The 22,626-nt window shown below is 39.1% G+C and overlaps 1 protein-coding gene across 1 annotated transcript in view; it reads left to right on the top strand.

Annotated features, from left to right (window-relative positions):
• Positions 1 to 22,626, top strand: part of spata5 (spermatogenesis associated 5) — a 131,262-nt gene that overhangs the window by 91,700 nt on the left and 16,936 nt on the right. Inside the window, exon 16 of the mRNA XM_041989787.1 lies at positions 14,632 to 14,796. Within this exon, the coding sequence (XP_041845721.1) occupies positions 14,632 to 14,796 (165 nt within the window). The remainder of the gene's footprint in view (positions 1 to 14,631; positions 14,797 to 22,626) is intronic.

Below are 22,626 nucleotides of genomic sequence, written 5' to 3'. Positions count from 1 at the left end.
GGCCTGTTAGCAACAGTAGCAGCAAGCATTAATTGGGGCAGGAGTGTATTATACTGAGAGGTGGGACTTGTTTTTCATTGATTTTGGTGGTCAGAGCGAAAAGGGCATGGCTACAACTTTTCTCTACCATTTCTGGCTCTGATATCTCTGCGCTGCTATGATTTATTTATTTATTTTTATTTTATTAAGGTAACATAACTACTTCAGCACAACAAATTTGGCTGCCAGCATCCTCTAACTGAGCAGTTTAATGAGCCAGATACAGTACTTCCACGGATCCACATAATAAGTAGACAAATATCCAAATGCATGAGGCCAAATGGGATATTTTTGTTTTATTTGAGGTACTCAAAAGGCTGAAACAGTTTTCACAGGGCTTCTATCTTTGGTGGAATGTGAAATTCCACTAGTGAAAATGCTTGTAAAACATCAGGCAAGCAAAAGTACTGCATTTGCACCAATACAGCTAAGTACTTAACTCCCTGCTTCTTCTGCCACTTAAAGGCTCATCCATTAACATTTTTGCGGAATAAGCTATTGAATGAGCGGACCACCGCATCAGTCAGCGCCAGAGTTCACATGGTGGCTGATGTTAAATTCCTACCACTGTGTCTTCTCACTACTGAACCAGTTCCTCAGTGCTGCTTCTGCCTGCCTTGCAGCCCCACCGGTTGTCTTTGCCGACAGCTTGGAGAGAGAGGCAAAGTTTGGCTGGAACAGCTGGTTGCCTTGGCAACACTTTGTGCCACAGCAGCGGATTGGAACAGGAACTAGCCTATCCTTGTCAGTCTGCAGGCAGGATCTGGGCCATGCCTTGTGTTAACAGATTATCTGATTTCCATTCAGACGGCTCGGGTATCGGCCCCACTCCTCCATTCTCTGGAAAAGCGACCCCAGCCAGCCTCTCTCTGAAAGCCCCCAGAGCCCTCCTCTCTTCTCCCATTTCCTGTCTTAATTACGCACTCTTTTGTGCTGTTGTTTTTTTCCTTCCCTCCTACCTCTCCTGCCTTCCCTTCTTCTTTTTCTCCTCCTCCTTCTTCTTCTTCTCTTGAATCCCCCCCCCCATCACCACCGTGTCTGTCTCTAATTCTTTTTTCTTTTGTTGTTAAGAGATGAAGACCAAGATTTTAAAGTTTGAAGTATGTTGCAGGGACCGTCCTTCATCCCCCCCCCCACCCCACCACCACCACAACCTCCCATAACTCAGCTCTCTTCTCCCTTCCATCGTCTCTCCACCTGAAAGGGAATACTGTGTTTTCGATGCATAAAAGGCTTGGCGCTGTCAACAGGATGAATCCACTAGGGCCCATGGAAAACATACTTGTAGCTGCAGCTACAGTTTCTCTGAAAGCGAAGAGAGGCGGAGGGGGTGAGGGAAGGTGGATGGGTGAGTGAGGGAGGCAGCTGGAAGGGATTACTGTGCAGTTTCATAGGCAGCACAATTACAAACATACCAAGTGTTAACTTGGCTTTGTAGCATAACACCAATGATGATGCTTTGGCTCTGGAATTGGGACAAGCCTTCTCTCTCTCTTTTTTTTTTTCCTTTGGTGTTTGTATCTATGAGTGTGTGTGTGCTCAAGTGTTTGAAGAGGTGCTCGCAGCTGTGTATAGTTACAGACAACTCCTTGGATCGCTCCACAGGTAAATTAAAGGCTCATGCTGACAAGCAAAAAAAAAAAAAAAAAAACTAAATGTAAAGGTGGCGTAAACACAATGAGCATGTAAATCAAGCGGGCACCTCTCCTATGACAAAAACTGGTTTGTTGCCATTCTGTGCAGGATCTAGTTACCAAGCCCAGGGTATTGAGGCGAGACCAAGACAGGGTGACCTTGTCTATGGCGAAATCTGACACAGGTTTTCACATGCTGGGTGGGGGATTTTTTTTCTCCTCTTCCTCCCTACTCTCTCTCTCTGTCTGTCTTGTTATCTCCTACAGTAGGTGGCTAATTGCTCTGATGTTGTAGATTACATTTAGCATGCAGCCCTTATTGTGTGCAGTGCAGTCATACGTAAAAGCAGATATGGTTGAACTGTGTTCAAAGTTGTCAGTGCAGAGTGCTGATTTGAGAAGCCCCAAATATTTAAGGAATTAACATGATCAGACTTTACAGAATTCTGTTTACATTTGATGCTTTTCTACACCAAGAACATAGTTGTAGTTGATAGTAAATAGAGAAAATAAAACTAGGGGTGGGGCTTTATTGCATTAATTCTGATTAATTGCTTACAAAAAAAATTAACGCATTTAATCACAGTTTGAATTCCAAACAATGCAGAACGTATTCAGTGCATGAGTTACTAGTTCACCGATTAAAATGGTCACATGTCAGAGCTCGGCTAGCAACTTAGTGACCTAGGGGCTACATTTAAGGAGTTTTCAGACCCTCTAGTGACTATTAAAAACAAAAAAAAACAAAAAAAAAGAAAGAGTAGCGAACTGTAGTGACGTTTTCTGGTGTTATTGGAGACTTTTGGATACTGATGGGAAAGCACATAGTATAGTTTACTCTTCTCAATGAGCAGCGGATGCTGCCGCAAGCCCCTCCCCAGTCCAAAAGAACACACAGCTGCAGTCACAGCAGGAGATGCTTACCTCTGCTAGAGGTGTCAGACTGAAAATGTAACATGCAGAGCTGACACTGGCTAATCCTGCCCTGGCTTATCCTCAGATATTAATGCCTATTAATGAAGAGTGTAGATGAAAACATTTAAAAAGTTAGAAGTTCTGCAACATGTTATAGTATCTTAATTAGAGAACAGCTGGAGCTGCTAATGAAAGTACTTAAAATGGAACTTTATCTTTAGATTTTCAGTTTTGGCCAGGGATATTTTCTCTTTTTCTTTTTTACTGTTTTGAATTGAAGTGCAATGAAATGCATTTTTCCAGATGTTACTAGTACTTGAGTTTACCATTAAAAGTCTATGTCTATTATTTGATTCAGTCATCCACTAAAATCCATAAAAAAAAATAAAGTTTGAAATGCAGTTAATCAAGATTAATTAATTAATTAAAAAGCTTCCAATTTATTAGATACATATTTTTAATCGAGTCCCACCCCTAAATAAAACATTAATCATCCTCTTTCTAACATCTTCACATTTCAACAAAGAGTAGAAAAAAGTCATAAAGGTGTGCCACAAAATACTCTTGAATATCATGTACATCTAAAACAACAAAAAAAAAGAAAATAACCCAAGTTCAAGTAGTTTAGATTTTGTGGTCCTTTCCTTTGGTTCATTAGTTCCAAATGAAGCGAAAACATAGTGGTCTTTGGAGTTAGTTCAAAGCAATAATAGACTGTACTATGCAAAATTTTCATTTAATACATTTAGGTGATTATCTAAGTGAATGTATTCCTACACGCATCGATCAAGTCCTAACCTATACAGTGCCGTTACTATATATGCAGCACTTTATTTTCAACATGATGAAACTCTGATGAGTATTTTTGGGGAAATGTTAAGGTTCAGCATAACACTGCCACCCCACAACATGTTGTTCCAGCATCAGCGAACATCTTGCCTTGGAATGTAAGATTTGCCTTAAGGCATCAAGCTCTGGATTTATGGCAACAATCAACAGGGACTGAAAGAATTTGCATAAACCCTTATAGCATCTGTTATACGAGAACTACAAGGTAAATATTTGTTGAGAGAAAAGCAGTGAGACTTGAAGCTTTTCCTGGTGGAGTAGATGTTTTCTTTTGACTTGGTTTAGGAAGACTTCAGGGAAATGCACCTTAAGTCTAGAGTTCTAGTCATGGCATCTGGCTGTAGAGTTTACACTTCAAGGGGTTACTTAAGATAATTGAGACTGTGGAACTTTTTAAAAGACATCATTCCCTAGTGATCTTTTTCATTGTTTGCGTTGCACTATACACTTCTTACAGTAGTTATAAGAACTATGAAGAGAGCTTTTTAACTACTGACTCCGCTTTATTGATCTGAGTGGTTGAAGCCAGTAAATACATTTTCCAAAACACTTGTCTTTTCCTAAACACTTGTCCAAGAAGGGTTTCCAGATGGTTTTGTGTAACAGATGATATGTTGGGTTAGGGAACATTCTAAATTGATTTAGGATTCTGTTTTAGAGTTTAACAACGATCATAAACATAAGGCCAAAATAAGAAAAAGTTATCGAAAGATGAGGCTAGCATATGCACATTTTTCTTTTCCATCTTATTGCACTTTAGGATATTCTGTGAACATGTTTTGCGTCTCTATGAACATACACTTGCACAATGAAGATGCAGGGAACACACTCTCCTATTTCACAATGGCCCATCAGCTCAGGATGAGGTAAACAAGCTGATGTTTAGATTTCACGGAAGTGGAAACCGATCTGGCTCAGTCGGCTCTGTCACTCAGCAACGGGCCTGTTTATGTTTTTCTCTTTGGTTTGCATCTGCAAGTGGCAGCATATGTGAGCGCTCAGTTGTCTCTGTGTGTGTGTGTGTGTGTGTGTGTGTGTGTGTGTGTGTGTGTGTGTGTGTGTGTGTGTGTGTGTGTGTGTGTGTGTGTGTGTGTGTGTGTGTGTGTGTGTGTGTATGTGTGTGTATTTTAGTTTGTTTTTTTTGGGGGGGATGTGTGATGCACATATCTTGGTTGCATAGCATTTTTGTAAGTGCAGTGGAGATAGCAATACTCACCTGACACAGACCAGGGCCTCAAGTTGATGATGGTGATTTGAAGATAGTCATGATAATTGTATTCATGATGAAGTTGGTGGTGCTGCCATTGATAGTCATGAAAATTGGTTACTAACCATAACAGTACCCTATGCTATCCCAGTTCAGAGTCTGGACATTAATGTCAATCTTTAGGCTGCAATGTCTGATTTGAAAAGTCTTAAGTGATGCCATAACTGTTTACAAGATTTTCATATTTTAGGGAAGTCCAACTCTCTGCAATGAACTTTGATTTGATATGTAAATAAAAAAAATGCACCTACACAAACCTTGCTAAATTGCACTAAAGTTCTATGAATAAAACACAAATTGAGACAAAAAAATGTGATTAACTTCTTTAAATTTGCTTTAAGTACAAGGTGAGTATCAGCCTTGTGGCTCCATCAAATTTTTCATAGCAATAATCCCTGAAGTCCTCTTCCTCTATCCTTTCTGTATTTTCACCGCTGCATGCAGAGAACGATAAGGGCTGTCAGAGAAACACAAAGCACTCAGGATTGCGTGTTAGGAGCCGTCTGAATGGCACCGGGCCTAACGAGAGCCCGGCAGGGACCCTGAAGCAGGCCTGGCACCTGCAGTCTGTCTCATGGGGAAGAGCTGGGCCTCTGTGTATGCATGTAGGAAAGGGATGTGTCTGTGTTTCTGTGTGCTGCAACCTTTTGTATAAGGATGTGTATGAGTTTTAACATGCTGACATGCTCACGGTTAGGGGTGTTCATTTCATCATTACAGCTTGCCCAGCATCTTGAAAGAAGCGATTTTCAATGTGCAACAAACAGAAAATTTGATCAAGAAAACTAAAATTTGGAGCGTGTAAAGATAAACCATACCTTTTTTTGTCCTTCCCATGTGAATTGTGCCCATTCCTCAGGAGAGAACTAGTCCAGTTCTGTCGAGCTGGTTGAGTCTTGCTGGTGTAGAAATAGAAAGTCATATCACAGATTGAGGTCTGGCCTTTGCATCTCCTTCAGGGTTTCCTCTAGGCCATATTCTTTTTATTTTCATTTATTTATTTTGTTATTTATTTGTAATGGATTTAGTAAGAGGGGGTGTTCATTTTTTTGGTATACCCTAATCTGAGTGTATCCTGAACTTTGCCTTTGACCCGTTAGCAGAACTCTTTGGTTACCTTTCAACGTGATGTTGTGAACTTTAAGGCGTTTGCAGCAGACCAACACTTATTTCACACAGGTAGACTTAATGGCTGCTCCAGACCACAGTTTAAGGTTTCAAAGAAAAGGGTATGAATACCAAGTGGTAACCTCCGGCATTAAAATGTGAAGCTTATGCGGAAGTGCAAAAAACTGCAGTTCACCCCTTATCCACTAGGGGCTGGCTCCAAAACAGAGCAAATCCCCATAGACTCCAATGTTAAAAAAGGCCAACTTCACAGCAAAAATAAATGTTTAAAGCCTGGTACAAAAATCCATTTTAGGATTATTGGGTCAAGTTTCTAACTCATCTGTTTGGATGTTATTTAATCTTGAAATTTGGCATAATTAGGGGCTTGTCCTTTTGATTGACATGTATCCAGTATCCACGGCAAGAAGGGAGAGTGCAGCACAAACGCGGTTTATAGTTGGCTAACAGCACGCCTTAGCTTTAGCCCACCTACCTTCATTAGCCAGTTAGCTCACGTTAATTCCGAGTGGGCTCAGGTAGCTCTTAGCTACAGGCAGCTTGGAGTATGATAGATGTCAATCCTCCATCCCCCACGCTCACAGCCCCCCTCTCAGCTCCGCCACTTTGCCCATTTTTGTATTTTCCGGGAGCAACAGCAGACGTGACGCTGCCAAGATGGTGATGGTAGGAACCGCCCAACAAGCTTCACTTTTGCTCTTCAGGAGGCTCCTTCCATCTTTTATGTACAGTCTATGGTGAATACACAGAAATTAGTAATTAGTTGTTTTTTTGTTTGTTTGTTTTTTGTTTGTTTGTTTTTTTTTATTTAATGAAATATCTCTAATTCTACCAATTTGGACTCTAACGGGTAGGTTCATTACATAAAATACCAAATGCAGTATATCTGTTTAACAAGTGAGATGAGTACCTTTTCCAGTCATTGTAACTTTTTATTGTTTACAGCTTTGTTTTTATTCACAAAGAAAAATTATGTTAACAGTATATAAGGTTCTCTGTCATAAATTATATTAGTTTCTCTAACTTAGACAGTTTGATTTGGGGGACTCACTCATAATATTGAACAGAATTAATGGTCATGTTGACACGTTTAAACACATTATATCCAACAGACAAATACACAACTAAGAACTAAAAAGTATTGCTTTTCCTGTGAACTTCTCAAACTCCCAGCACATTTTATATATTGTTGATTTTGTTTTGTTCTTGTAAGCCAGCAAGCAGAGGCCCTTTCTCTGTCCTCCATCCTCAGCCCTCACAGCACTAACAGTATGCATGCTGGAATACCACTACTATTCAGCAACTAGAGCAACAGTAGCACTAAATGCTTGGTGTCATTGTAGGAAAAATGTTGGCCATTGCTCGTTTTCTGCTGATTTGTTTGAGGCAGTAGCTTGAGCAGGGAACCCACAGAATCAGGGCTAGATTATGGAAACCAGACCTGGCAAGTTTACACCAAACGCAAGGCCCTGTAGAATTAAACTGCAAACTGCAGACAGCTCACAGGAAACGCCTCTTTGCAAAGTAAACATACATGTATTTTATGGCAGCCGCTTTACATCGTTTTTATTTTGAGCTCCAATGAGTCGACATTTCAACATGGCCTCAGTCTAATTTCCTCCTCTTTTCTTCACCTTTTTTTTTCTGGTGGACACCCTTTCCTTACACTTGCACACAAACTCTGCCTTCTTTCTCTTATCAAAATAGGAGCTCTTTTATTGGTGTGGCTTAATTTTATTTTCCGGGAGGTGTGAGGGCCAGTCATTCCCTGTTGTTTTGACAGATTCTGGGACTTTATTGTGGCCCCAGGGCAGCTGCACGGTCGTTAGGCCCACGCCTCCCAGGTCCTCACCCTCCACTTCCACCCTCCAGACAAAACCAGCAGCAACACAGCTGCTTCTCTTCCCTCATCTCAGCACCTTCACCTGGTCTCCATATGATCTTGACCCTCAAATATGAACAAATGCCTAAAAAGGCAAAAAAAAAAAAAAAAAAAGGTTGTGACACCTATTTCTATAATGCTCAACCATGGCCTGTAAGCACACCCTCTCTTATATACACAATCTCGTATACATGCAGCACTGTGGTCCTTTGAGGTTTGGAGCCAAACTCCTGCGGGACCATGCATTTTTACAAACAAAATATGTGAAATCATGATACTATCATGTGTCATTTAATTGGGTGGACTCAACTCTGATCCTACCGTTTTTTTCTCTAAAGGATTTTGGTGGGTCTCCATTCATGTGACCGACCTATCTTTGAATCATTCAAAAGTAAAAAAAAAAAAAAAAGTCACCTCACTCAGATGTCTACACATGGCAGAAAACTTAGCAACAACTTATTTTTTAAATTGGATCTTTAGACACTTTTTTAGAACTTGTCAGTACTTTGTCTACTGCAGAATAGCAGGATCTGAAAGTGGTCTCTTCAAGAAAAGAAAAATTTTCAGCAAAGACCTGAGAGATATATCTGGACCTTCAGTTGATCGACCTGCTATTGGATGTAGTTTCATCAGAAATGGCCTCTGTAGAAGGGTGGCTCTAAAGAAGCCCATATTTTGGAGGACAAACAAGGAGAAAAGGCTGAAGTATGCCAAATGATGCAAGAGCTGGACTCACAATCAGTGACAAAAGGTCTTAAGGAGCCTGTATCTTCCCCAGAACCCCTGCACCATTAAAGCAGTATTGGACTCTCTCTCTTGCTCTCTCTCTCTCTCTCTCTCTCTCTCTCTCTCTCTCTCTCTCTCTCTCTCTCTCTCTCTCTCTCTCTCTATATATATATATATATATATATATATATATATGTGTGTGTGTGTGTGCATATGTGCGTGTGTGTATGTGTGTTATGCTTGTTCAAATGCTTTATGCTCCTTTTTAAACCTACCAATCTTGACTTCTTCCTGACTCTGCAGAGTATGTGGGACAGTGGGGGGGTTTAACAGCGCCAGAGTTATTTGGTTCTTGGACACGGTGGCCTCGGCTGCCGGATGCAAGTTTGACTCAAGGGCAAAATCCAGAGTGAAAGCCTCTCATGTTTTTGACTGTTTGCCAGCTCGTCTCTTTCTGCAGCTCACCGGCTCTCACTCCCCGTCACTCTCAGCCCACTCGCCTCTGCTGTCCCCTCCCCTCTCCCTGTGATTTACTCTCTGTTTCCCTCTGCTCTGTTCCTCCTCTGATCCTCTCCCACATCAAAATCAGACTGACATAAAGCAGGTCCACTGTCCCTCTGCAGACAGCATGGCCTCCTCCAAAGTTATGTCATCTCTGCAGAGGGATGTGTGAGTTAAAAATCTTCAATAGTTATCATAAATCTCATTTGTGGGATTTAAAGGAACTGAAAAGCAGAAAAGTACAATGGCATGTTTTTTTTACTCTTGACATATGTGAAAAATGAAAAAAAAAATCTGTGCAACTATGATCTGTTGCAGTTATAGAGGTAGAAGTGATAAATGATTGCATTTAAAATGTTACTGATATGAACGGGTTTATGTAATGCGTCATTTAAGGAAACAGATGGCTTTCAAGGACCTGCCTCTACATGTACACAGGCTCAAACCATTTAGCAGCATGACCCTAAATTTTGAAGTTTTTTTTTATTTTTTACCTTTAATTTCTTCTCCAATGACAATCTGTAATCTCTATACTGCCAGTGGATTTTGGTGGGATTGGTCTGAGCAGCCTGTGTCTGCCGTCCTTGCATCCAACTGGCCATATTGAGGCATTTTTCTATAAAGTGTTGCATAACTTTGTGAAGTAACACAGTTGCTAAATTTTATGTATGATTTCAAGACATTTTATGCCTCATTGCCTAATTCAAACATATGCTGTAAGTGAACTATAAAAATGTTCCCAGCTTATTACATATTTCACAGGGTAACTAGTCATCTGTAACATACATATTTAATAAGTATTGTTCCCACAACTTGCTGTCACAAACTTCTAAAGCTTTTTCAACAGTTTTCTCCAAAAGTTTGAAATAAAGGGATTTTTTTTTTTTGTAATAGGGATATAAACCTTAAAAATTTGCTGTAAAATTACACTGTCAAAATCAGCATTGCAGTGATGTGACCTCAAGGGTGCCACTTCTTTGTGCTGCAAACTGTTGATGAAACATCTGTAAAATAATACTCTGTTTAAGGTTCTGCTGCATTGCAGATGCCACACGCCCAGCTATGACAGAATTTGCTTGCTTATTTTTACAGGTAGCAAGTGAAAGGTAATGCCATTAGAACAATGATCGGCATGCTTTATGTCAAAGTGGATGCAAAAATAGCATTTCACAGAAGTCAGGTGTGATTGCTCAATCATTGTAAGGTACAGAAGGTCTTTTGAAAACAAACCATCCCAAATACAAATTTGGATTTATGAAACATCTGTGCAATTTTAGCACTTTGATTAGCGGATGGGATTTTTGTCAGGGCTCAAAACTACAACATCCATATTTTAGCTGCAACAGATAACCACTTAAAGTTTTCTAGCAAGATGTAAAATTTTCGTTTCTGTCATTGGCCTCTCTGACCTTTGCTTGAGCTTTTGGTTCCCATCATACTCTGCATTTTTTTTCTTTGCTGTGTGCTTTGCATAAACGCAGGGTGGCCCATCTTCATGTCAATATGACTCACCATGGCTTCTGAGGATTGCGGACTGACAGGTTGGGAAACCACATACAGCAAATGCCTTCAGGCAGGGAACAAAGTCAACTCATGTCTCCTCAGGCAAGCCACTTATTCAGCCAGACAGCCTGCTATCATGTTTTACACCTGGAGGGGGGGGGGAGTTTTTCTAAGAAAAGACAAATTTTACCAGATGTTCAGGGAAGAAGTTAGTCATGTTGAGTATTATGCATTTAGTTTTCCATTTCAGTTTTTATTTTTTTTCTCTAATCTAAGGGCAGCGTAAGTAACACAGCTGATCCAACGCTGATGTAACTGCATCGTATCTAAAGCTAAGAATAAGACACCTTAGTTGCGGGGGCGTTCGTTTGTAAACAGTTTTGTAGACATTTCTCAGGGCAGGTCAGATCTGAGCTGGCCAAGAATGTGCTCAGGAACAACGCTTCAAGCAGAAGATTCCCAGCATTCCTCAGTGGTTAAGGAGAGGTACTGGCCTTCGCAGATAGGAAGTCGTCTGTCATTAGGGGGTAATCACTTCTTGAGGAGGATTGCAATTCCTGGAATGATTACTGTTGTTATCGGCAGTGAAACTTGGCACAAAGAGAGTGGAGTTTTTTTTTTGTTTTTTTTTTCTCTCCTGTTTTTCTGTTTTCTTTCTTTCTGTGTTTGGATCAACTTGGCAAATCCACATTTTTTTTAATTTTATTTTTTAAATCTCATCATCACACCATAGTTTTTGCTCATCAGTGTAGTGCACAATGCTGTATAAATGCCTCAATGCTGACTTAAAGATAGCTAGTATTTCTTACCTGGGGGCATTTCTAATTACTAATGGCTCATGTGTAATGATGCCTATCATGTCAGTAGTGCAACGAGGTGGATGCAAGCCGTCATGCAGACTCATGTTAGTACAACAGAGAATTTCTTGAGCTACGTGTTATCTGTGGTGATTTGCTGTCTCCCACGGCACTTATCTGTGCTTGTTTGCTGGGTTTTTAGTCCTGCAGTCTGGCTGGTTTTTGGCTTGAACTGTCCTTTTTCCTTCCTTCTCTTGCTTTCTGCCTGTCGAGCCAAGACTTCAGGTGGAATGATGGCGTTACTAAAAGAGCCCGTCAACGCTTGCCGGACATGCCAAGCCAAGTATTTGTCTTTCGGGGTCCCCCTTTTACCCCCTCCTCTTACCCCACCCCTCCACCACCACCACTACCCCCGGATCCTTTAGAGCAGGAAGTGTATCTTGTTAAGTGATGGATGGGCCCCCTGCTCTTGCTGAGAGGAAAGGAAAAAAAAAAGCCTTTCTTTCCCTCCAGGGCAGTCAGATGAGTTTTGCAGTCTCAAAGCTGAGGGCCGGTTCTGCTTTCTGAGAGCGCCTTGGAACCCTTGGAGCCTGAGCGCCTGGAAGCCACAGGCACTTCTCCTTTATGTGTGCGGAGGGAATTAACGGCTGATAAAATAGCAAGTAGTATTTTTTGCATCAGAAAAATGGAACCAAAATTAAAAAGATCAATCTTCAGTGCGTTTACTGGAAGTTATGTCTGTTTATATTCATGTAAGGAAGCGGGTACATGTTGGTCAGTGTGTATGGGAGTGACTTTCTCATGTGGGTTATTTTGCTGGGGGTCAGCAGGTTTGTGTTGGCATGCAGATGGCAGATATTTCCAGGGAGAGCAACTCAGGAAGTGTCCCTGGCACGTCCTCTGCATAATGCAACACGCTTCATTGCTACTGGCTCAGCCTGCTGTGACAAACAAGCACAGGCTAAAGTCCCCAGTGCACCCGTCTCTCCTTTAGCACACAGTTTTGTGCCGACAATTTCCATTTACCTGCAGGAGGATCCATTACAACAAACCATATCAAGTCTGAATCCCTTATGATTTTAATTTAAAGTTGTATCAATCCAACTTTCCTTCCATCCATCTCCCAGCAGGTCTCCTCAACTTTCAGCCATTTCCTGCTTTGAATAACGTGACGTTATTCCTCTCTGTTTATTTAACGACAGTAGAGTGTCATTCACTGCTATACACCGCGCTTTTAAACCAGTGGAATAGTACAGAGACAGAAAATTTCTTCTAATGACAAGTTGGCTCCTTTGTCAGCCATGGCTCTGTTGTGGTTACCTCAGGTGGTTACCCACTAATGTTTGTCTCTAGTTTCCGTCCTCTCATGTTCCATAGAAATAAACAGGAAAAGCAGTAGATAAAAAGCAGGGAAACCATTGTCACAGTAAACTTGAATTAGCTGTTCAGAGGGATCTCACTAGCTGCGTTTCCATTACAGTTTTACGCAAAATAAAAGCGATATTTCTAAAACTTCAACAATGCACAGATGCGATTTCCAGGTGTTTCCATTGAATGGTGTTTAGCGCATTAGCCGTAATTCTCGTAAAATCTGGTCCCATGACACTCCACTTTAAGGAGGAAGGAAATTTGTAATTGCTTGTAAAACTCTGCATTTCGGAAAATACATACAAACCGCGCCATCTTTACTTAAAATGAACTGGTCATGTAATGTCATGTCGGGTGACATATAAATGCAAAAAAGTATTTTCATTACACTTGTGTGATATACTTCTATAGCGACACATCTGAAAAACCACCTCATGATAGTGTAAAAACGTTTTAGCAATATTTAAGAGGGTTTTTTTTTTTTTTTTAAATTGCGATATTTAGGTTTTGTGCAATTCTAAAAGTAATGGAAACCAAACCTCGTCCTGTTCTCCTTGTTTCCTTTCCTTGAGAGTGGCTTCTTAACAGCCTCCCTTGCATGGAGACCATTTCTGATTAGGCTTCAGCCTACAACAAACATCTCTCAGGTCTTGTGTCAGGTTCTTGATGAATTTGCTCCTATTTTTAAGGACATGACTTTCAGATGCTGTTCATCTGCTGTAGATACTTACCATCATTTGCTCTCCACCTGAATCACCTCACTGCAAATCCATCATCTGTATGTCTATAAAATTATTATAATCTGCATTTTTTTAGATGCAGCTAATGAAAAGGGAACAGCTCTTGTGTCTTTGTGACACTGGTTCAGCCCATGAGTTACGAGCTTCTTTTATACATTGATAATTGTTAGTTCAAACAAAGCCTCAGAAAATGATCAGGTACAAGGACTGGACTAAAAAAGGATAAAAAAAAATCCACCAATGCCATGATGTCCTGGTATAAAATAAAAACTACATCAAACAAACAAGATAACATAATGTAGGTGTTCATGGTCTGTGCTCAGTTTGTGAAAGACAAAAGGGGCTGCCAAGCTCATACCAGACATGGTGCATGTAGAGTAGCAACAATAACAGCGTGATATGCAGACAAGAGCTCAAAGACTGCTGTTCCAATCCCTCCAACCTACACTGATTACTCCTGACGTGACCTCCTGCATGGCTTGCGTCTGCGTGTATCTCCTGCTTCGTCTCTGTTGACCAGAGTTTGGCCCCGCTTTGACCTGTCTGGCCCAAATCCAGCAGCTCAGCTCTCTTAAAAGCCAAGACTCACTGAGTCTTTGAAGAAAAGCATCAATAAAAGTGTGAGTTCCAATCGATTTTTTGTTTTTGTAATGATCCTTCGTGTCATTGCTTGTATTAGATGCAAATTCATTATGAGTGAAATACATTCACTTTTCCAAACCCCACTGTCCTGCAGCTTGTGGGCTTGTCAAATGGTATTCTTTACCACAGCTTGTCAGGGCCTGGTTGAGGACAGCAAATGGAGACAGGGCATATTTGTCTGTCTGTGTTTGAGAGGCGCCTGCCACCTAATGACGTCTGACAAGCGAGACAGTGGCGGCTTTGGGTACTCAAGGACTGTTTTGGGGTCACGGAGATGTGATCTGTAGGAAGTGGAGGGTTTATCAGATAACGTCAACATCGTCTCCTTGCTGACTGCCAGAAGTGGAAAACTTAAATTTCACAGTTTAAATCTCAGGCATTTGGTTCGTGGTCCTCTCTAAGGAGATGGACAATCATTGCATGAGTAGAGAAAGCTTCCTACATCTTCGCCATAACACATGAGCACACACTCAAGAGGTCAGAGGTCAGAACTCTGGTGTCCTGAGAATATTTTTGTGGCACCACAGTGATTATGTACAAACAAGGAGTTGAAAAAATATAAGAGTAGCATGGAAAATTGTAAGAGTTTGTGAAATATGATGGTAAAACAGATGCCGTCTGTTTTCTCTGTGTCCCACAGGCTCTGATGCGTCCAGGTCGCCTCGACCGGATCGTTTACGTGCCTCTCCCAGATGCTCCCACTCGGCTGGAGATATTTTCTATCCAGTTCCGTAACATGCCAGTGGCAGAAAATGTGTCCCTTGATGATCTGGTAAATCGGACCAACAAGTATTCTGGAGCAGAGGTGAGTTACTTGTACACTGACAGACACTTAAAATGTTCTGTTACTGATTAAGAATTATTCCATCGGCCAAGAGAAGAAATTTTACCTTGAGAAAAATGTTAATTATTTAGAGTTTAAATAAAACAGAAACAAGTCTATGTTTGTCACATCACAGATGAATGTGTTGTTAACCACTCAGCCATAATCGATAATAAAATCAAAACGATCAGTGCTTTCTGTTTTCAGACACAAACAGCCTGACTGACAGATCCCAGATTATGTCAAACACTCATGGTAAACAGCAGAGATAAAAAAAAGTTTTCTCACCTTTCAACTGTGAATCAAGTTACAAATGCTGTTTATTGGTGAAACTAACATTCTCATAGCAGGTATGTCTGGAGAATATTTAATAGACATATATTGGTGCAGTTAGCAGTGGAAGCAGTGTATCCTAATTGTCTCTGCTAAAAATACAACAAAAGTATTATATAAATATTAATACAGGTGATTCTGAGCTGCAGCTCTGCACAAAATTTATCCACTAATCACAGCTACTCCTGAGACTTCAGTTCTAACTGTGCTGCGATAACGTGTTAATTGATTAACAGTGTTATTATTTTCTTTTACTGCACGTTAACACAGGGTTTATTTAGTTTTTATTTATTTGGGGTTTTTTTTTCCCCCAAACTACTTCCTCACTGGCCACATGTAGACGCTTGCAGTCCATGTCTCTTCGTCTCTCTTTTTTCTTTTTATGTATTTTTTTTTAACTAAATGTGGTTTTATCCTGGTGGATATAAGTTTTGAGGCAAGACAGCAATGGTAAGAACTTTTATGACTGTTTTACAAACATGAAGCATAATTGGGCCTTCTTTTACCTCTGGTTTGGTGAATCTTGGTCATAGCGAGATGAAACTTAAGGGTTTGGAATCTGTGAGATGTGAGCTTGGAGTAGAGATGTTATTTGCCCGTGTTCATGCCATCCGATGGACATGAGGAGCCATAATTTGTGTTTACATATTTTTTTTTTAAACTTTGTGTACTTGGTCTTTTAATTGTTTGTTTTCTTAACTGTGTTTGGTGATCATAGAAATGGTTTTGAGCTACTAGCTGAGATTTTGGACTTGAAAAACTGGTTTAGAGCCGTCAATGTTATGAGACCTTTTGAAAAAAGACAACTTATAATTTTTGAGAAACATCTACTATAGGAAAGTTATTGTCATTTATGAAGAACCACATTTTTATTTTTAGGTTTTAAAATAAAGAAAATCATAAGACTTTTGCAGTAGACAGACTTTTTTTTTCTATGGGATGTAGATATTTGTGAAAAATTATGTAAAAAATTAAATAAACAAATAAAGCCCAGAGTTTCTAACCTAATAACAAGGAAAATAGATAAGAAAAAGAAAATAATACTGGTGCTTTTAGTGTCATTATGTTGTGGAAATTCAATGCAATCATTCCATGAAAAAAACTGAAAAAAAATAAATAAATAAATAAATAAAAAACTGCATTTGTTAATATATCTATATTTAAAACATTAGCTAATTCTTTAGTATTTTTAGCCATGTATGAAGAGCCATTGTGGAAAGTCCAGAGAGCCATTCGTGGGTCCGGAGCCGCAGGTTGCAGACCCCTGATTTGTGTTTGTTAATTTAAAATTTACTACATTTTCTAGCCGTAGGCCTTCTTTGAAAGAACAAGGACATTTTACGTGTAACAAATTAATCACGATTAATTGCAACATTTCATGCAAATAATTGCGAATAATTATTTTAGTCGTTGCCCAGCACTTATTATATTGAGGAGAGGAAAAAATAACTAAACTAAATAAAATGCATTGAAAAACAAATTGGAAGTGGTGTAAAGAAAGGTGCGTTGAAATCTTAAAAATTTACCATAAAGGTGTTTTACTCCTGTTCTGCATCGTAAATATTTACTTTTAATCTTGTCCTGATTTGGGTTGTTAATTCAGGCACAATCTGAGCTTTGGAAAGCTTAACACTGACTTTGGTTTTGCACCTCTCATGTTCTTAAGTTGAATAGACATGCGGGCTAAACAATCTAACAAAAAGCTTGCTTTTACAAGCCTGCCTCTGACCTTTTCCACTTCCTTAGCTGTTTAAGAATCTGTGTCTGCACTGCAGAGATGTTCTTTAGTTTTCCATGATGTCTTTATTCATGTCTGTGCTGTGTCACTGAGCGCCCTCGTGATCTCACTCTGGACTGGTAGTAGTTGTACAAACACTCCTTTGTGTGACAGATTGGTCTCTCTGCATTTGTCTCCCACGTGATTTGCATTGTCTTGACAGTCCTGCATAGTTTTACAAAGAATGTATCCCAACTGGGAAGAAAAAATAGTATTCTAAGAAAGGATTTTTATGTGTTCCTCCCTGTGTTATGAGGTTTTGTGATTTATTTTCCCCATTTCTGTCTTGTTTCTTTCAGAGAAATCATGTTTTTCCTCCACCTTTTAACTGACCCATAGTTCACACTCTGTTTGACAGAAAAAAAAACATTCTTCTGAGACACACGGTACATTTTTGCCGCTGATTATAAATCCCCGCTGCATGTGTAGACTTCAAGGGTTACGAACATGATAAAAGCATCACGCTGGTCTTTTGACAAAAATGTGCCTTTGCTGTTAAAATAATGATTTCATTGTTGTCATAGTCATTCTTTCTGTCTGACATGTTTGTGACTGCTTTGCACAGAAAAACTGATGTGCTGCATCTTTGATTTGACTCACTGAAACAGTGCTGGAGTTGAGCTTTTGATCACAAAGATGATAATTTAAACACCTTCATTTGAAGTCTTTTTTCACATAAATACCACTTCACACCATTAGTTTGCCAGCATGTGTAAAACTGAGTTAAGTTGTCTTAAACAGTGTGTTATCCTCATATTTAAACATTATTTCTGTATTCAGATTTAAGCTCTGAGTTACAATAAGAATTGTAAAACTGCAGCACATTTGGCAAACAAAATAAAAAAACAAAAAACCTTGACATTTAATCTAAGCCGATTATATTTAGACCCCTTCAGGTATAAGATCTAATTCTACAAAGCACCCCCAAAATAGGCAGTAAAACGAGATGCAGTTTGATCCAATTAGATTTCACTTCATTTCGCTTTACTTCTTTATATGAATGCACCTGCTCTGCTTGTACTCTGTCTTTTAAAAAGACTTAAATTGATTTAGCTATAAATTTATAGACCAGGTTACTTGTAAGATGCTTTAGATAAAAGCTTTCACTCAATAACTAAATGTAATTTATGCAAATGTAGATTTAATATAATTCTACAGCCATTATAGTAAGAAGCTCCCATTAGACACTTGTTTCCATTTGGCAGCGACCAAACGGGTCAGCGTAGTGATTGATTGAACTTCCTGGAGCTTTTCTTTAAAAATTCATGACAGTAGTTTTAACAGTTAGACTTGGTTATGCAAAAGAGACCATTTCAGGGATGTTGCTTTTGAGTTGGTAGCAACTCTGTTTGTTACTGTAAGTGTAATAAAATGCATAAGAAGCCTAGTGAACAACTTAAAATATGTATTTCACCCTTTTTGCATTATACCTCACTTGCTGTATTGTCTGCTTCTGGTCAAATAGCAAATATCCCATGAAATATTCACATATAAGTCAAGAGGCCAAGATTTACATTCAGGAAGGAAAATTTATATTTATATTTGGTAAGTCGTCTGCTCCATGCCGAAACTAACTGAAATCCCATTCTTGGGTGAAAATGTGCTCCTTCGGTTCTGATCTCAAGATGATCCCTCACCTCTCACTGCTTCAGTAATGTTTAGGTTCAGGCTCTTAGGAGGATTCATTACTCCAAAAAACCTGTTGCCACTGATTTCACTGATCCAGCTCTTGTGCCATTTAGCAAACCTCAGCCTTTTCTCCTTGTTTCCCTTCCTTTAAAATGGCCTAAGGAATCAGCCAGCAGTAGTAGATCATACATCTCTTATGTCCTGTGTTACGTTTTGTTAGATTTTTTTTTTTTTAAATAAGTTTTTTTTTTTTTCTTTTTACTTTTTCAGTGCTGTTTGTCTGCTTTTCCTACTATTGTGAAAGTTACAGGCCTGTCACATCTGTTTTTGTCGTCCATTTTTTGCAGTTTCCTATTTTTTTAAGGACACATGATGCTTAGTATCGCCAAGGTTTTTGGCTATCACTTGTTTGGGCGTGACCTTTGGTGCAAAAGAAACTGTTTTCGATCTTTCAAACTGTTGTCTTCAGTATTTTATAGATGCAAATAAAGAAATGAGAACAAAATTATGTGTCTTTATGACAGGCTGGTAGCAACAAGTTGTCTGTTATATGTAGACACAATACTGGTTCATCCCTTAAGTTTGGAGCCTTTTTTATGCATGAATAATTCATAGGTCAGCATTAAGTGGCTTAACAAACAAAAACCACATTTCTCTGAAAAAGATCAGGTACAAAGACTGGACTGAGAATATGCAAAAGTAGCCAATGTCCAAAGAAAAACTTTAAAGCCTCTTCAGAAAATCTGGAGAACTGTAGCTCAAGACCATTTTTATTAGGATTACAAGAAAGTTCGGCACCATGGAAGAAAAATTAAAAGGATGTGGGCCGAGACATTTTCACGAGACTTTTCTCAGTATTATCAGTTGTTGTATAAAATGTGCAAAAATGTTTCCATCGCCTGTCAAACGTAGGAATTTGAGGGTTTTGTTTGGCTCAGTTGAGACAGAGAAAAACAATCTTATATTTGAAGTAATTTTCCCATTAGATGTAACATAAGGTTTTGTTGACTTTATTCCCTATTTAAAAAGATAATAAAAATAGTGAAAATATCCACATAAATTCCCCTAGAAGTCAGACATCTGTTTACCACTTCTTAAATCAAGTGTCATCAGGACAACGAATTGTTGACGTGTCCCTGTCTTGTCTTTTGATGTTATAATTCTCTCCATGGCACTTTGAGGTCAACAGTAGGGCCTCTTCATAACCTGAAACACTCTCTCTGTGTTTCCTGCCTCTGCAACCCCCACCCTCAATTCAGCCTAAAGCAGGCATACACCTGGAAGAGGTATGCAGCAAGAAACCAATCCCCAGCTATCAGGTGTTGTAGTTGACATCAGGGCTTCTGGTATAGTGTCTCCTCTGTGGAATGGAGGTTTGCTGTCACTTGCCATAGTTCTTCAAACCCTCCAAAAATTCAAAGGAATGCCAGAGTCAAGCTGATAAAAGTTCATAAGTGGAAAAGAAGCTGGGTCTCACCTGTGTGTGTATTATATTTTACATACCAGTGCTATAGATCAAATTAGATTAGATGAAACTTTAAACTCCCCGATTGCTGAGGGGAAGTCTGAGAGCAAACAGGATACAGATAAGAGAACAACACAGCACTGGAGAGAGCTCTGTTTATAAGAAACAAGCCCCAAGGGGCAAATACAGCAAATCTCATAGTAAATAAACAAACAAATGTGTTCATACAAACAACAATGGCTAATGTTGTGCAAGTAGGATTGCTAGACATTATTCTATATATAAACCAAGTGATAACTACAAACTCATAGTTTGGCATAGTTTTTATTGGCTTCACGAGGAACCCTGAAGTAACCTTGATTGGATCAGAGCAGTCAAAAGCAGTAGAAATCTTAGGCATTTTGGAGCAATCAAGAACACATTTGCCACACAGGCTCTGGTGTGTAATGAGCTATACTGATCACAGTTTAATTTTACGCACAACACATGAAGAGTACAGTATGTGACTTCACATACAGTAACTACCAGCATTATACTAGTGCTGGGCAACTGTTAAAATTTCTAATCGCGTTTAATTCCATTGTTATGCGCAAAATGTCTCTTTCCTTTAAAAGAAGGCCTACAGCTATATAAGGAAAATGCAGTAAACTTTGGTTTACAAACACTACATCAGGGGTAACCTTTGACTCTGGAGCTGGAAGTGGTTCTCTGGACCTTCCACAGTGCCTCTTAATACATGGCTAAAATATTTTTTTAAATCTGTCTTTCTTGTCATTAGGTTGGAAACCAGGGACTTTTTTTTCTTTTACTTGACATAATTTTCCACAAATAACTACATCATTTAGAAGAAAGCTCTGTCTATCCTCGTTTTATAAAGGTTTTATGTTTTTCTTTATTTTAAAACCTAAAGATTGAAATAAAAATGTGCTTCTTCAAAAATAACAAATATCCTATGGTGGCTCTTCATTAAAAAATATATTAAGTTGCCTTTTTGGCAAGGAGTTTCCCATCTGAAAATCACGATGTTCTGCCCATCTGCATGGGTTTTGACAGACAAAGAGAAACGTCGGTTCTTCTTCTTTCTTAAGTTCCAGACAGAAAATGTCTCTTAATGTGTTAACATGCCCAGCCCTACATTATACCCACCAAGTGGCCAAAAAATAAATACCTAACTCAGTGGCCTTGGACTGTTGGACCAATGAGGAAACACACTGGAATTGTTCTGTGAGTTATCTTTTCTTTTTTTTTAAAAAAAAAAAAGAAACTTTGTAAAAGTAAAGATTAGATGACCAATGCTTTGCTGCCATTTAAGAGATAACTGGAATCCAGGTTCAGAAATGCAGATTTACACTGGATACTATCAATTTGGTATGTTTAATATTTAATGCAATATTTTAATAATCTAGACTAGATAGATTATTTGGTATCTCCCATTTAGTTTCCATGTAGTTACAACATTTTTGTTTGTTTGACAGAAAAATAAATAAATAGAAATCTGTAACAGCAATCCTCTTGGGCTACATTTTGGAGTATTAGCATTAAACATCATCATCACAGTCACTTAGCTGACGCTTTTATCCAAAGCAACTTACAGTGGTTGGGCAGTAGCATTAAGGGTCTTGCCTAAGGACCCAACTGGGAGGTGTTGATATTCATCAACCTGGGGGAATCAAACTCTGGTGTCCTGCATGGGAGACAGATGCTCTGCCAACTGAGCTATCCAGCCACACATGACAACACTATACTAACATTAATTTGTGTTTTCAGCTGATAACATTTCTTCATAAAACGTTATAATCCATGATTTAGATAAGATGAGGCAGGAGGACCCAGATGCAGGACTACAGACAAGACACAAGCAGATGGATTAAACAAACTAACCGAAGGTACTGCCAAGGCGGGAACACAAGGAACAAAACTTAAAACAAAAACTACAAACTGAACGAGCTAAACTCAGGCAATAACACATGATGGACAGAGAAACTGACTGACAAATAAAACCAGCAGCAAATACATCAACAGCTAAAAGAATAAGGATCTGTCACTGAACTAAGGAAATCCTGGAGTATAAATACTGAGTAGGACAGTTTGAAACAAGGGGCAGATGTGGCTGTGAATAAATAAAACCCTCATGTGAAACAAGAACAAGATGCACATTTAACTGGATCCACAAAGAGGCAATCTTTACAAAGTAAGACATAATGCAAAGTTAACAAAATACAGAACGAGAAAAAACTGAACACAAACAAGAGCAGTGAGCTCTAATCTAGTGTAACTAGAAAATAGAACAAATACATGGCATTAATTCGGGATACTGGAATACAAATTGCAGACCTAAATCCAACAAAAGAAACAACAAGAAAGTCACCCAACTTTTAAATATACTAAACATACGTTGATGTCATTATGATGGATGGGTAAACCACATTCCCTCTGCCTTTTTAATCCTCATCCTCTGGTTCACTAGCTAAATTTAAGTTTTCAAGTTTGTGTGTAGTTGTCCAGTGTGTCTAAATGAAAGTGAAATAGGTGCTTTCCCTCTATTAATGATAAGATGTTGCAACATGTCAGGAAATGACAGGTAAATTTATTGTTGTCATGATCACAT

This window comes from Melanotaenia boesemani, chromosome 7, assembly GCF_017639745.1.
Source record: "Melanotaenia boesemani isolate fMelBoe1 chromosome 7, fMelBoe1.pri, whole genome shotgun sequence".
Taxonomy (NCBI): Eukaryota; Metazoa; Chordata; class Actinopteri; order Atheriniformes; family Melanotaeniidae; genus Melanotaenia; species Melanotaenia boesemani.
Note: the sequence above shows the minus strand (reverse complement) of the source record. Positions and strands in the feature narration are given on the sequence as shown.